The sequence below is a fragment of the Prionailurus viverrinus genome, chromosome B3, assembly GCF_022837055.1.
Source record: "Prionailurus viverrinus isolate Anna chromosome B3, UM_Priviv_1.0, whole genome shotgun sequence".
NCBI lineage: Eukaryota > Metazoa > Chordata > Mammalia > Carnivora > Felidae > Prionailurus > Prionailurus viverrinus.
Window position 1 is genome coordinate 102,478,669 of NC_062566.1, and position 16,475 is coordinate 102,495,143.

A 16,475-nucleotide genomic window follows, 5' to 3' on the forward strand; every position below is an offset into this window, starting at 1 on the left:
AAATCCCAAGGAGGCTCCATGCTCAGCGTGGAACCTGACACAGAACTGGATCTCATTGGGTCATGTGACATCATAACCTGAGCCAAAATCAAGAATTGGACACTTAATTGATTGAGCCACGCAGGCACCCTGTGATGGTTTGTATTTTTAATTACTGGGTACAGTTTCCATCTTCCCCCCTCTTTCTTCTTTTCTTTTTTCCTTTTTTTTTTACATCTTCTGATTCTTTTTGTTGTTGTTATCTATTTATTTTTTAAATCATTTTATTTTTTAATCGTAAGTATACTCTTTAATCCCCATCACTATTTCCCCCATCCTCCCACCTACCTTCCCTCTGATAACTATCAGTTTGTTCTCTATAGTTAAGAGTCTGTTTCTTGGTTTCTCTCTTTCTCTTTTTCCTTTGCTTGTTTATTTTGTTTCTTAAATTCCACATATGAGTGAAATCATATGGTATTTGTCTTCCTCTGACTGACTTATTTCACTTAGCATTATACTCTCTAGATCCATCCATATCACAAGTGGCACGATTTTTATTATCTTTTACAAATGAATTATATTCCACTGTGCATATATACCACATCTTTTTATCCATTCATCTATCGAGGGACAATTAGGCTGCTTCCATAGTTTGGCTATTGTAAATAATGCTGCATAAACTTGGGGGTTCAAGAATAATTTTGAATTAGTGTTTTTATTTTGTGTGTGCAAATATCCAGTAGTATGATTACTGGACTGTAGGGTAGTTCTTTTTTTAACATTTTGAGGAACCTCCATATTGTTTTCCACAGTGGCTGCACCAGAGTGCATTCCCACCAACAGTACAAGAGGGTTCCTTTTTCTCCACACCCTTGCCAACACTTGTTTCTTGTATTGTTGATTTTAGCCTTTCTGACAAGTGAGGGGTGATCTCTCATTGTAGTTTTCATTTGCATTTCCCTGATGATGAGTGATGTTGAGCATCATTTTATGTGTCTATTGGCCATTTGTATCTCTTCTCTGGAGAAATGTCTGTTCATGCCTTCTGCCCATTTTTTAATTGGGCTATTTGTTTTTTGGGTGTTGAGTTTTATAAATACTTTATATATTCTGGATACTAACCCTTTATTGGGTAAATCATTTGCAAATATCTTCTCTCATTTAGTAGGTCGCCTTTTTGTTCTGTTGATTGTTTCCTTCGCTGTGCAGAAACTTTCTATTTTGATGTAGTCCCGACAGTTTATTTTTGCTTTTATTTCCCTTGCCTTAGGAGACATATCTAGAAAAATGTTGCTATAGCCAATGTCAGAGAGATTACTGCCTGTGCTGTCTTCACCATCTTCCCTCTCTCACTTGAGGACCAAGACCATGCTATAGCTGCACAATGCCACGTACACAGCTTGTATCTAATGAATAGTTAGTGATGTTCATTGGAAATCTGATAAGGTTATATTTACTGGGATGTGGAATTTATGGTAACATGAGCAACATTTTAGTATTTATATTTTAAAAACTTCTTTGGGGGGGCGCCTGGGTGGCTCAGTCGGTTGAGCATTCAAATTCGGCTCAGGTCATGATCTCACAGACATGAGTCTGAGCCCTGCATCGGGTTCTGTGCTGACAGCTCAGCCTGTCCCTCTTGTTCTCTGCCCCTCCCCTGCTCACACTCTGTCTCTCTGTCTCTCTCTCTCAAAAATAAATAAACATTAAAAAATTTTTTAAACCTCTTTGGGTAACCGCTTTTAGTAAGAAAAAGTAAATAAGCAATTCAGCATTTATAGAAAACATATTTTTTAGATAATTTGGGTACTAATATTAAACTTGTAATAATTTCAAAACTCTGAGATAGTGACAAGGAGAAGCAGACCTGAGTTCAAATTATGACTTTGCTAATTTCTACTTCTGTCCTTGGATAGATTATATAATCTCTCTTAGCTCTAGGTTTTCTACTACTAAAAATAGAGATTTTATTTGTTCTTCAGAGCTTTCATAGCAAGTAATATGAATTTTAGAGTATTACTGTATTTCTGTTTTGTTGTTGTTGTTTATTTCTTTTGAGAGAGAGAGTGAAAGCATGAGTGGGGAGGGGCAGAGAGAGAGGAGAGAGCGAGACTCCCAAGCAGGCTCTGCACTGTCAGCTCAAAGCCTGGTCCAGGGCTCAAACTCAGGAACTATGAGATCATGACCTGAGCTGAAGTTGGACACTTAACCAACTGAGCCACCCAGGCACCCCTGTATTACTGTATTTCTGATAAAACATTTTTAAGAAATAAATCTAGTCCCAATGCAAACTAAAATTTCCATGCATTAGCACAATGAGATGTATCTGGAAAGCCACGTAGATTATTAAACCAAGAACACTATTTATACCAAATCTTTATCCATGTATCTATATTTACCTATATCTCACATATAAGTAAGAACCTACAGGGTTTTCTTTTTTGGAATTTACATGATTACTAGTGGAGTATCATTGAAAATGTGTAAGACTATAGCTCCTGCACCACACAGTGTTGTCAGTCCTGACTCTGGCTGCTCTTACAGGAACGAATACTGTGTATCACTTTTCGTAAACCTATTTGCATGTAAATTTAAAGCATATTATATAAATGGCCTTACAGAATGAAGTTGCACCTGAAAGTTATCTACTGCTTTTCAATGAATCTAGCCTTCTTTTTTTTTTGCCCAGGCACATAAACATAAACTAATAAGCCATCTGTATTGAAGCTGAAGTACTGTCAGTTTTATAAAAATACTCAGCTTTGTTTTTTCTTTGCAGCTGCCTCTCAGAAAAGAAGCTGTTATTCTCGCTAACAGCCTAAGTATGTGTGAGTGTCCCAGAATTGAATTTCTGCAGCAAAAGTACAAAGATGAGAAGAACTCTCCTGAGCATGAGCTCTTCAGGCATGGTAATACAAATATATGGTATTTCTGAACTTTTTAGTTTTAAGCCTTTGTTAATTATTTTCATAACATTTTTAATACTTGGCTTTATCAATCAGGAAGATTTTCCAGAAACTATTTTATTTAGTATTTACCAGTGTAGTGAAATATGACTTTCTGATCTGTAACTTTACAACTTATGAACAAATACTTACTGATTATTGTGTCAACATTAATAGAATGGGACTCATTTGTTACTCATATTTAATCCAATTTCTATGAAACAGGCTGCTTTTGTTCATTCGAGGGCCAAGCCAAGCCTAGGGTCCTCCTACTCTACCGCCATCTTAGTTCCTTGCTGTCTACTTTTGTTCATTAACTTGTGTCCTAAAAATAAACTCAGTATATATGCATGTCTTGCATGTCTCTCTCTCTCTCTCTCTCTCTCTCTCTCTCTCTCACACACACACACACACACACACACACACCACCCCAAATTCATAGGAAAGAGAAAAGAGAACTTGGCACAATTATGCAGTAATCATCATGCCAAGCACTTGGGAAGGCAGGCCTTAATCATTTTAATAGATATAAGAAAACCTGGTTGCAAATCTAAAACTGGCTAAAGACAAACTGTAGTGTACAGATTTCTTTATAAATTGCCTCATAGAAGATAAAATTTTGGTACTTTATTCACAATGATCAGTACTTTATTTGCATCTTGAATATATAGATAGATAAAAGCATATGAGCCAATTTGCAGGACACTTCTGGGAGAGGTCCCCTTGTAACCACAGACTGGGGAAAAGTCCAGCTCATTAGGTCCTCTTGCCTCACCCTTCCACTGTTCATGCTTCAGTTCCACCAGTATTATGGAATGTTTACTACGTGTTAGGCACTTGGTAGTAGTATGGATATAGTCTTTACAAACCAGACACAGTTGCTCCTTTATGGTATTGACAAATATTAATAAGCACACAAATAAATGTAAAATTAAAATTTTCATAACATAACAATTTCATAACAAAGATGAAATGTTAGTGCATATTACCAAAGAATATATAATAAGGAGAATTGACCTGGTCAGGAAGTAAGGGACACCTATTCTTTGGTCTCCACTATACACCTACTGAAGACTGGGCAGTCAGAAATTTGGTTAAATTAAGTCTATAAGAGTGATATTCTAGGTTCCAGACTAGAGCTCTGCTAGGATTATTCATGACAAACTACATGTGTCTTGCAGCCTTTCATTTAGTTAATGATAATCAGAAAATTAAGCAGATAATTGAATATAGAAAGAACTCCTTATTAAAAAAAAAATTTGCTTCTTTTTTCTCATGCTCTTCCATTCCCATCTTAAGAAACACCTCATCATGTTTTTCTAGATCCTTCTGAAATGTTTCCCAAAACAGTTAGGTTCTTTCCACTTGCATTCTGTAACTCACATAGTATAAAAAAAGTCATCTAAATGTTTTGTCTAGTGATTACAAGTTACATTATAGGATTCAGTGACCCCTAGACATCCTTAGGATTGAGATAATCCAAAGGTTTCTTAGAAATCTAAAGGGAAAAGAAATGTTTATCCATTTAGTAGACATGTATTGAGTGCCTCCCATGATCTAAGTGATGTGCTCGGTGCTGATGATTCAGAGATGAATTTTTACCCAGTTAATAACAACAACAAAAAGTTTCTTACTTCAAATCACTTGATAAAAAACATTGCTAACTTATTTTCTTTCCTTATTCCTTTTCTGTAAAGCTTTGCTTTAATCACAGGAATCCTCTTTTATAATTATTTCATTTGTTCAACAAATATTTACCGAGTTTCTGTTTTGCTATACAATGACAAACAAGGTAGCAAGGATCTCTGCCCTTACAGAACACATAGTCAAGTCTGGGACTAATAAGGAAGGTGATATGGGAAAATTACTAGAATGAATTACTGTTAAAATGATGTTTTATTCATATTTAGGCATCCTCCTCATTACAAAGGTTTTCCTTGGCCAGAGTGTTCAGGCTCGTGAACAGGACTCCATCAATCAAGCTAACTATCCAATGGTTAATTCAGTGTTTGCTCCTCGAAAATATTTACTAAGTATGTCTGCCGTAAAGAGAAATGTGCTTTAATTTTTCTGAATACAAAATGCTTGTATTTAATACAGATGTATAGAGATTAATCTCTACTTAATAAAGTTTGTAAACTTTTCTAAAAAAAATCTAGTGCTGGCTACTAATGAACTATTTTTCTGTTCCCTGCTTCAATGACATTTATATATGTATGTGTATAGATTTTTAATTTTGTGAACATTTATTTTTTGAGAGAGAGAGAGACCATGAGCAGAGGAGAGAGTCAGAGGGAGGGGGGACAGAGAGAATCTTAAGCAGACTCCATGCTTAGCATGGAGCCTGACACAGGGCTGGACCCTGGGATCATGACCTGAGCTGAAGTCAAGAGTCGGGTGCTTAACCAACTGAGCCACCTAGTCACCCTTGTAAACTTTTATATTTACACATCCATGCATACTGTTATATGAAATTTCATGTATTTTATACATATACTATGTATGTATTTCATACATCATATGAATATTATATACATATATGTGATATAATACATATATATTACATATATATTATATATTTCATGTATAGTCTATGTATTTCATGTATATGTATTTGAAAAGATAAACCCATCCTTTTTTTTTTTTTTTGAGAGAGAGCAAGCCCGAGCAGGGAAGAGGAAGAGGGGGGCGGGGAGAAGAATTTTCAGCAGGCTCCACACACAATGACCCTGGGATCATAATCTGAACCGAAATCAAGAGTCAGAGACTTAACCAACTGAGCCACCCAGGCTCCCCAAACCCACCCACTTTTAACAACAAAGGTTTTTGAGTAATACATTTGTCAAAAGTATATTTGAATAGAAAAATGACAAAGTATGAAAAGGAAAAGGACATGATGAAAAAAATTAAACCCTACTAGTCTATGTAGTGAAAAGGGGACTAGTAATTTCTAGAATTAAGAAACTGTCGCTTTACTCAAAGTCTACTAATTTAAATGTTAATCACATCTAAAATTACTTTAGTAGCAAGGTCTAGACTGCTATTTCACCAACTAGGCACCATAGCCTAGACGAGTAAACACATAAAATCAGCCATCACAATCCACCCCCTGTCTATGTGGCACTCATACACACCTTCCGATGCCATACTAAATAGTCAAATAAATAAACTAAGAGGCAAAATGGGTGAGGATGGTCAAAAGTTAAAAACTTCCAGTTTTGAGATTTAAAAAAGTCTTAGGGATTGTAATGTACAGCATGACTGTAGTTAGCAATACTGTACTGGACATTTGAAAGTTGCCAAGAGAGTAAATCTTAAAAGTTCTCAGCACAAGAAAAAAATTGTAACTATCCTTGGTGATGGATGTTAACTATAATTATTGTGATAATTATTTTTCCATGTACACATGTATCGAATTATGTTGTAATCCTAAAGCAAATACAATGTTATATGTAAACTATATCTCAACTTTAAGAACTTAAAAATTAAAGGGTAAAAAAAAAACCTGCAGAAAAAAAATTAAACTGTCTAGGAGGGGTGGAAAAATAGAAAAAAAAAACAATCTCAATTACGTAATAGTTGGAACTTACTGAATTTATTGTTTATTAATCTGTGTAATAATGAAAAAAGTATATTATGTTTCATTTTGAAGAGTGTTTTTCTTGTTTTGTTATTGATTTTACTCTAGATTCTATCACGGGACAGAGAAACTGTGATTGCAGCATTCGGCAGTGCAAGTGGTTTGTCTTTGATCATGATCTTGTTTTGCCAGAATACATCGTTGAATTTGAGTATATTACAATGGTATGGATGTATTTTTAAAACTGGAATTCCTTAAGTAAGAAAAGAACAGAAATAGTAATTAACAGAAGTCTAATAATGTAGTGTCAAGTTTATACTATATATTTATACGTAAACATACATACAGTGGTTATTCTGTGAAGGGTTCATTTTCAAAAGAAATCATTATGACACCTAAACATTTTTATGTGCAAATATGTTACATGAGTAATATATGGCCATAGTCTCACTGAAAAAGCTTCAAACTATATTGAAGGATATATAATAAACATAAAATCTGATTTCACCTCACCTGCAGCACCACTCCCTTTCATGAAGAAATCCACTATTAACAACGTCATGGGTTTGCTTTCACTGTTTTTTTCTATGCATTTACATATATAACAGCATGTAACATTTTACATAGTAGAATCAAGATCTAAGTATTTTGTGATTTCTTGTTGCCTTTAATCATGTTTTGGATATATTTCCACTTCAGTACATATAGGTCTATACTTTATTCTTTTGGTGACTGCATTCTATCCAGTAATATCTAATTTATTTGACTATTCTCTTGTTCATGAAACATATAGGTTGTTTCCAGTTTTATTACTGTTTAAAAAGTATTTCAGTGAATATCATTATATATTCATCCTTATACAAATATGGAAGTTTCTCTGTAGAATAGATCGATACAATTGGATAGTCAAAGGATATACACATTTTAAATTTTGATACATTTTGCCAGTATTCTCCACAAAGCCTTGGCCATTTTACAAATTTCCAACAGTATGTGACAGAGCTTGTTTCTTTGCATGCTTACCAAAACAAGATATTATCAATCTTTTACTTTTCCACTCTGTGGGCAAGAAAAGGATATTTGATTCTTTAATAGGCTATGGATTATTTATAGTTTTATAAATCACTTGTTATATCCTTGGACTATTTTCTTCTTTTAAAATGTTTTTAATGTTTATTTTATTTTTGAGAGAGAGAGAGAGAGAGAGTGCAGGGGAAGGGCAGAGAAAGAGGGAGACAGAATCTGAAGCAGGCTCCGGGTTCTGAGCTGTCAGCACCCAGCCCAATGCGGTGCTTGAACTCACGAACCACGAGATCATGACCTGAGGCAAAGTCAGTCAGTTTACCAACTGAGCCACCCAGGCACCCCATCTTTTGACTATTTTCTATTGGACTCTGTTTTTTTATATTGATTGGAAAAATCCTTATATGCATTCTGGATATTAATCCTTTATCTTATATATACGTTGCAAATATTTTATGTCACTTGTCTTTTAAATCTATTTGTAGCAAAGCCTTATTTGTCATTATTAATTTGCAATTTCCTGGTTAATTTTTAAGAGGTCAGATCGCTCCAAATTTCCTGATGTGGATTCTGGGTTTTATGTCTCATTACAGAAGGCTTATATAAATATCTTCTTTATTTTCTTCCAATACTTATATAGGTTGTTCTACAACTTTAAGTTTTTTTAAGTACATCTGGAAATTATTTTATGTCATGTGAGGGAGGAAGATCAAATAATTTTTCCTTAAAAATGGATAGCTACTTGACCAAGCATCATCTTTTTGCTCTATTTTGAAGTGCCATCTTTATTGTTAAAATTATTTTCATATATAAGGGCTTTATTTATAGATCCTTCTCTTCCATTGATCTCTTTGTCTAATCTTGGACCCCTCCCACATTGTTTCAGTTATTACAACTTTGATGATATACTTTGATATGCGACAGGGTAAATTCCCTTTCCCTGCCCTCACTCATCTTTTAAAATTTTTTCTTGGCTATTCTTTTTTTTTTTTTTTTTTCAACGTTTTGTATTTGTTTTTGGGACAGAGAGAGACAGAGCATGAACGGGGGAGGGGCAGAGAGAGAGGGAGACACAGAATCGGAAACAGGCTCCAGGCTCCGAGCCATCAGCCCAGAGCCCGACGCGGGGCTCGAACTCCCGGACGGCGAGATCGTGACCTGGCTGAAGTCGGACGCTTAACCGACTGCGCCACCCAGGCGCCCCTGTTCTCAGTTCTTAAGAGTCTCTTATGCTTTGGCTCTCTTCCACTCTAACCTCTTTTTTTCCTTCCCCCCCCCATGGGTTTCTGTTAAGTTTCTCAGGATCCACATAAGAGTGAAACCATATGGTATCTGTCTTTCTCTGTATGGCTTATTTCACTTAGCATAACACTCTCCAGTTCCATCCATGTTGCTACAAAAGGCCATATTTCATTCTTTCTCATTGCCACATAGTACTCCATTGTGTATATAAACCACCATTTTTTTTATCCATTCATCAGTTGATGGACATTTAGGCTCTTTCCATAATTTGGCTATTGTTGAGAGTGCTGCTATAAACATTGGGGTACAAGTGCCCCTATGCATCAGTACTCCTGTATCCCTTGGGTAAATTCCTAGCAGTGCTATTGCTGGGTCATAGGGTAGGTCTATTTTTAATTTTTTGAGGAACCTCCACACTGTTTTCCAGAGTGGCTGCACCAATTTGCATTCCCACCAACAGTGCATTCCATTTCTCCACATCCTCTCCAGCATCTATAGTCTCCTGATTTGTTCATTTTGGCCACTCTGATTGGCGTGAGGTGATATCTGAGTGTGGTTTTGATTTGTGTTTCCCTGATGAGGAGTGACGTTGAGCATCTTTTCATGTGCCTGTTGGCCATCCGGATGTCTTCTTTAGAGAAGTGTCTATTCATGTTTTCTGCCCATTTCTTCACTGGGTTATTTGTTTTTTGGGTGTGAAGTTTGGTGAGCTCTTTATAGATTTTGGATACTAGCCCTTTGTCTGATATGTCATTTACAAATATCTTTTCCCATTCCGTTGGTTGCCTTTTAGTTTTGTTGGTTGTTTCCTTTGCTGTGCAGAAGCTTTTTATCTTCATAAGGTCCCAATAGTTCATTTTTGCTTTTAATTCCCTTGCCTTTGTTCCCCCAGATTTTAAAATAATTCTCTTATGGACCATTTTTTTTCTAGAGCCACTTCTGTTTATGTTTTTTATGTTCATTCATCCACAGTTTTTACCATAATTACTTAATCACCTGCTAATTACCTAGAGCATCCTACTGCTATTTCACTTGTTCACTCTGAACATCAAATTTCTCTGGATCTGTTCTTCAGAGTGGTTTATCTCCCACATATGTTTTGGCTACAGGTTACATTTCTGCTCCCATTTGTCTGTCAGTTTGGTCCCCTCTGATTTATATCTCACAATTCTTAGTCTTTTTTTGGCGCTCTGTCCACTGTTGAAAAATATTTAAAAATTCTTTTGCCAGTTTTCAAGGACTTTTCAATGGGAGGGGATGAACGTATTTGTTCTTAGCCCACAATTTTAATCTACTCTCACTGGTTTTCTAATGTGATTCTAATCATGATAGATATTACTATATAAATGAAAAAAACTTAATTAGTCTTTCTACATAGCCTATTTCTTATTCAAAGTGATAAATACAGCAACCAAATTTTCAATATTTTTAATAAATTTTTTTAGGTAAAGCCTCACTCTTTATTTTCTTCATTCAACAATGTTATTCTAGAAGAAAGCAAAAAAAATTCAGAAGGATCATTACTGTCTCAGGATTTGCAATTTGATGATGAAGTTATAAAAATGGATCCCAGGATCAAGCCCAGACAAAAACTTATTAATTTGGATGATAAAACAATACTTTCCCTTGCCAAGACTAACATTTACAGTCATATTGTGGTGAGTATCATAAGGAATAAAATTTGGGGACAGAAACCTTGAATTTGGAATCATAATCTACCATAAGAAGTCTAAAGATACTAAAGCACCTATCTGGTGATGCCAGTCATCATGCTGTCAAAATTAAAAGGACCTTGACCTCTTCTTCTTTGTGGACTAGATCAGATCAGTGTTGTCTGGTAGTAATATAATACAAACCATATGTGTAATTGAAAATTTTCTATTAGCCATGTTAAGAAAGTTTTTTTAATTAAAAGTAAGATTAATTTTAATAAATCCAATATATCTAAATTATTATCATTTCAATATGCAATCAATATGGAGAATCATTCATCAGTTTCATACTAAGTCCTTGAAATCTGGAGTATATTTGCAGATGACAGCACTTGCAGCCCATCTCAAATCAGACGAGCCACATTAGTGCTCAAAAGCCACATGTCACTAGTAGCTACTGTACAGGACAGTACAAGCCTAGAGGGTACCCTTCTAGTTTACAAGGGATTTTATTACTGAAAAAAAAAAGCTTTCTTTAAATGACTAAGACAGTTAAGTTTCAAATCAGTTCCCAGGATTAGTCAACATAGAATATTAGAGATTTATCTTTACAAAATTAATTAACAATTTGAGTTACTATTGAAGTGACATACTTTATTTAATTTATTTTTATTTATTTATCTATTTACTTATTTTCAAGTTTTTATTTAAATTCTAGTTAGTTAACATATAGTGTAACATTAGTTTCAGGAGTAGAGTTCAGTGATTTCATGACTTAAGGTAACACTGAGTTCTCATCATAACAAGTGCCCTCCTTTATACCCATCATCCCTTTAGCCCATCCCCCCACTCACCTCCCTTCCAGCAACCCTGTTTTTTCTCAATAGTTAAGACTCTGTTTTATGGTTTGCCTCTCTCTCTTTTTCCCTGTATGTTCATCTGTTTTGTTAAGTTCCACATATGAGTGAAATCATGTTGTCTTTCTCTGATTTATTTTGCTTAGCATAATACACTCTAGCTCCAACCACATCATTGCAAATGGCAAGATTTCATTCTTTTTGAGGGCTGAGTAATATTCCATTATATAGAGATATATAATAGAATATATAGATAGATAATAGAATATCTATACCTATAGATATTCTAATATCTATATACATCTAGATAATCTAATATGTATATATAGATATATAATGGAATATATATATACCACCATATATAATGGAATTATCTATACACACACACACACACACACACACACACACACACACCACCTCTTCTTTATCCATTCATCTGTCAGTGGACATTTGGGCTCTTTCCATAATTTGGCTATTGTTAATAATGCTACTGTAAACATCAAGATGTATATGTCCCTTCAAATCAATATTTTTTTATCCTTTGGGTAAATACCTAGTAGTGCAATTGCTGGCTTGTAGGGTAGTTCTATTTTTATCTTTTTGAGGAGCCTCCATACTGTTTTCCAGAGTGGCTGCACCAGTTTGCATTGTCACCAACAGTGTAAGAGGGTTCCCCTTTGTCCACATCCTCGCCAACATCTGTTGTTTCCTGAGTTGTTAATTTTAGCCTTTCTCATAAGTGTGAGATGATACCTCATTTGATTTGTATTTCCCTGATGATGAGTGATGTTGAGCATTTTTTCATGTGTCTGTTACTCGTCTGGATGTCTTCTTTAGAAAAATGTCTATTCATGTCTTTTGCCCATTTCTTAACTGAATTGTTTGTTTTTTGAGTGTTGAACTTTATAAATTCTTTACAGATTTTGCATACTTATCCTTTATCAGATATATCATTTGAAAATATCTTCTCCCATTCTAAAGGTTGCTTTTTTCGTTCTGTTGATTATTTCCTTTGCTATGCAAAAGCTTTTTATCTTAATGAAGTCCCAATGTTCATTTTTGCTTTTGTTTTCTTGCCTCTGGAGACATGCCTAGTAAGAAGTTGCTACAGCCAATGTCAAAGAGGTTGATGCCTGTGTTCTCCTCTAGGATTTTCACATTTAGGTGTTTCATCCATTTTGAATTTATTTTTGTGTATGGTGTAAGAAAGTGGTCCAGTTTCAGTTTTTTGCATGTTGCTGTCCAGTATTCCCAACACCATTTGTTGAGACTATCTTTTTTCCATCAGATATTCTTTCCTGCCTCGTCGAAGATTAGTTGACCATATAGTTGTGGGTCCATTTCTGGGTTTTCTATTCTTTTCTATTGATCTATGTTGAAGCAACTTACTATACACAGAGGCAACTCTACTGAGATATGAGGTCTACCTCCACACCTTGACTTTCAGATCTGTCCACTTCAAATCTGCTACCATTCTATTCAAACTACCATTATCTCTGACCTAGACTATTGCCATAGCCTTCTAATACTCTGTCATTCAACATTGCACAACTCCAGGAAGTACAATTCACATTATATTCTATTAATGTGTTCTTTGGGTGCCATTCATAACTGAATATAACTCAATATGGGGGTTAGAGGGTACCACCTAGAGCTGTACAATAGAGGCTTTGTCCTGCTTTCACTTTGAGCCCCCAATTTATTCTGTACGTTGAAGCTAGAGCAATCTTTTCAAGATACAAATTTGCTCATATCTTTGTTACCCCTTACCACTCTTCCTTGAAATCTTCAAATGATTTTCCATTGTTTTAAAAGTAAAACCATAGTCCTTAATATGTCCTATAAGATTCTGAACGGCCTGGATCCTGGCCTACCTTTCCAGACTCTTTCAATATTACCCTCTCTTTAGTTCTCCATGCTCAGCCTCCTCTCTGTTTCTTAAATGCATTCTGCTTGCATCCAACACAGATCCTCTGCACTTTCTAGTCCTCTGCATGGAATGTTCTCCCCTGACCCCCTTCTCCTAGTTAATTCCCACACATCTTTTAGATCTATACTAAAGCAAAGTTTTCTCTTACCTCTGAGTCTGCATCAGATTCCTTTGTTATATGCTTTGTATCCTTCCAAGACTGTAAATTCCACAGTGGCTGAGGCTGTGACTATTCTTCGATATGTATATCCCCAGCACCAGGGCAGCAATATAAGATGGTTCAGCATGCATTGCACAAGAGGGCCAAATCCAAGGGGTACACTTTAAATCTATAGTAGTATATTTACTACAATTTTCTGACAACTGTTCATAGAATTTCTTGTGCTAACAAAATAAGAATATTGTGATAATTTTCTAAAAGCTGAAAATAGTGGTGTCTGGAGGAAAGGATGGATGCTGCTTCGGATCCTCTGTCCCCCACTCTCTCTGCCCCTTCCCTGCTGGTTCTCCCTCTCTATCTCAAAATAAATAAATACACTTTAAAAAATAAAATAAAATAAAATAAAAACAATATCTTTACAGCAAATGGTTCTTACAAAGTGGGTTTGCTTGAACTGCAGAAGTAGCAAGCAAATTAATATCTGATACACTGAGAAGACAAGTATCTGATTGATACTTGAGAAGACAAGTTATTCTCACATGACATTATCTTTCTATGTGTTCCCTGAAAGCTGAGATACAGATAAATATTCAGAAATTATTTTTATCTTGAAAGTCAATTACACTGTTCCAATGTGACATTTCTAGATCACTTGTTTATGAAGACAATTTTTTTCAAGTGACTATATAAAACAAAAAGAGAATGAAAAAATGTTTAAAAAATTTTTAATGTTGCTTTATTTTATTTTTTATCTTAATGTTTATTTATTTTTGAGAGACAGAGAGAGACAGAACACTAGCAGGGGAGGGGCAGAGAGAGAGAGAGAGAGAGAGAGAGAGAGAGAGAGACACAGAATCCAAAGCAGGCTCTAGGCTCCAGCTGTCAGCACAGAGCCTGCCGCAGGGCTCAAACCTACAAACTATGAGATCATGACCTAAGCCAAAGTCAGACATTTAACAGACTGAGTCACCCAGGCACCCCTATTTACTTTATTTTTGACTGAGAGAGAGAGAGACAGAGACAGAGAGTGAGTGAATAGTGCTGGGGCAGAGAGTTGCAGGGGAGAGAGAATCCCAAGCAGGCTCAGTGATGTCAGTGCAGTGCCCGATGCAGCGAACAATCCCATGAACCATGAGATCATGACCTGAGCTGAAATCAAGAGTCAGATGCTTAACTGACTGAGCCACCCAGGGGCCCCCAAAATATTTTTGAAAATAAGAAGTGTGGTCAATAGTTTTGAGTCTGCTTCTGAAAATACTTAGAAAACATCTTTTTTCAAGGGGTTGCTTTGGTCCAACTATGTCGTTACCATCCACCAAATCTTCAAGTCTAGGAGATTAAGTTTGACCTTAACCAGTTATTATTAGGGAGGGAGGAAAGCTTCATGACATGATGGCAGTACCACCATCTGCATCATAAATGTGCAGTATAGCGATTATAAGAACATTCTTTGAGTTGACATGGAGAAATTATTGTTTCTGCCTTATAAGGTAAAGAGTTCATAATTGAGTAATAAATTTTTTATAATAAAGCTTTAGTAATAAAAAGTTTAAATGCATGAGTTTGATTGGATTGAGCTTCCACAACATACATTTCTATAGATTTAAAGGGATTAAATAAACGTTAAAAAAAAACAGCAATAGTTTTAAAAAAAAAGGTAGGCCTTCTTTAATTATCTTTGGTTTGTAAGATAAAAAACAGTGAGGAGGAGAATAAGACTTCAGAATACCTGGCTAGCTCGTGACTTCCACCGGACTGCCTTAATTTGATCAATACCCATAACATAAGAATGGAAGAACCTCTCATCCTAAATTTGCATATACTGCCTAAAAGCCAGAAAAACCTTCTAGGGCTTCTAGTAAAAATAATGGATACTACAACAAGAATGTTTAGACATCACACCCTTTATTCTCCTTCCTTTGTGCCATTACTATAAGAGAAACAGAGGGTACACACACACACACCTCTTATTTTCTTTTCAGTCTTCCCCTCTAGATTGAGTTTTTTAGGACACCTAAAAATAAATAAAATATATAGAAATAAAGGTGGGAGATGGGAGGGAATGAGTGAAATAGGTGAAGGGGATTAAGAGTACACTTATTGTGATGAGCACTGAGAAATGTATAAATTGGTGAATCCCTATCTTATACACCTGAAACTAATATAACACTGTATGCTAATTATACCTGAATAAAAAAGAATATAGTTATTAGTTGTATGTCTGGCTTGTATGTCTGGCTTTTCCACCGATTTATTCATCTAGCATTTACTGAGCATTTGCTATGTTTTAGGCAATGAGTTAAGCATTGGGGGCTCAATGAGTTATTTTCCCTATCTCAAGGACATCATTTTAGCAGAGGAGACAGATATGTATACCAATATAGGAAGTTTGGAGTTGCTGGGAGAGTTCCATAGATAGAAGATAAGTTTCGTGTTGATTTTTGAAAGATATGAGAAATTCAGTTGTTTATGTCTTCCAGGCAGATGAAATTCTCTACCTAGAAGCACATGGTTTTGAAAGATCCTAGTGTTATTAGGGAACATAGGGTGACTATGAACATAAGGTGTGTAATAGTAGAAGGTAAAGGTGTAGGTTGGAGGTTATAGCCACAATAGGATGGATTTGCAAAGGCAAATTTTAAAATTTTAGTTTATCTTTAAGGAACGGGTCCTGTGTTTGTAAAGACCCTAACTTTGGCAACTTGTGGTTAGATTTAACTAAAGACAGACTGATGGTATGGATAGCCAGTGGATACTATTGTAGTAGTCCAAAGGACAATAATAGTCTGAACTAAGACACTTTTAGTAGTAATGGTATGGAATGGTTGGTTTGAGAAACATTTCTAGAATCAAATGCATATGGAAAAGAGGAAAACGGGGTGGTCAACAATAACTGTTGGATAGATAGTCAAACTCTTAATCAGGATTGAAAAAATAGACTACCAGGCAGATATGTATGGAAAATGATGAATTCAGTTTGGACATGTTAAGTGTAAGGTATCTGTAGATACCAAAATGTGACCTGTAGAATAAACTACTCTGCATAAATTGACGCTTCTTAACAATTTTAACTAAATTTTGACAACTATTTGACATTTAGATGTTTC

General features: G+C 35.4%; 1 protein-coding gene across 4 annotated transcripts in view; it reads left to right on the forward strand.

The window, feature by feature from the left end:
• LRRC9 (leucine rich repeat containing 9) overlaps positions 1-16,475 on the forward strand; it is a 118,959-nt gene that overhangs the window by 41,035 nt on the left and 61,449 nt on the right. For 3 of the 4 annotated variants that reach the window (XM_047862267.1, XM_047862263.1, XM_047862264.1), the window contains 4 exons: positions 2,759-2,888; positions 4,835-4,957; positions 6,613-6,728; positions 10,215-10,427. In XM_047862267.1, coding sequence (XP_047718223.1) covers positions 2,759-2,888; positions 4,835-4,957; positions 6,613-6,728; positions 10,215-10,427 — 582 coding nt within the window. The remainder of the gene's footprint in view (positions 1-2,758; positions 2,889-4,834; positions 4,958-6,612; positions 6,729-10,214; positions 10,428-16,475) is intronic. The other variant, XM_047862266.1, reaches the window with a different exon arrangement.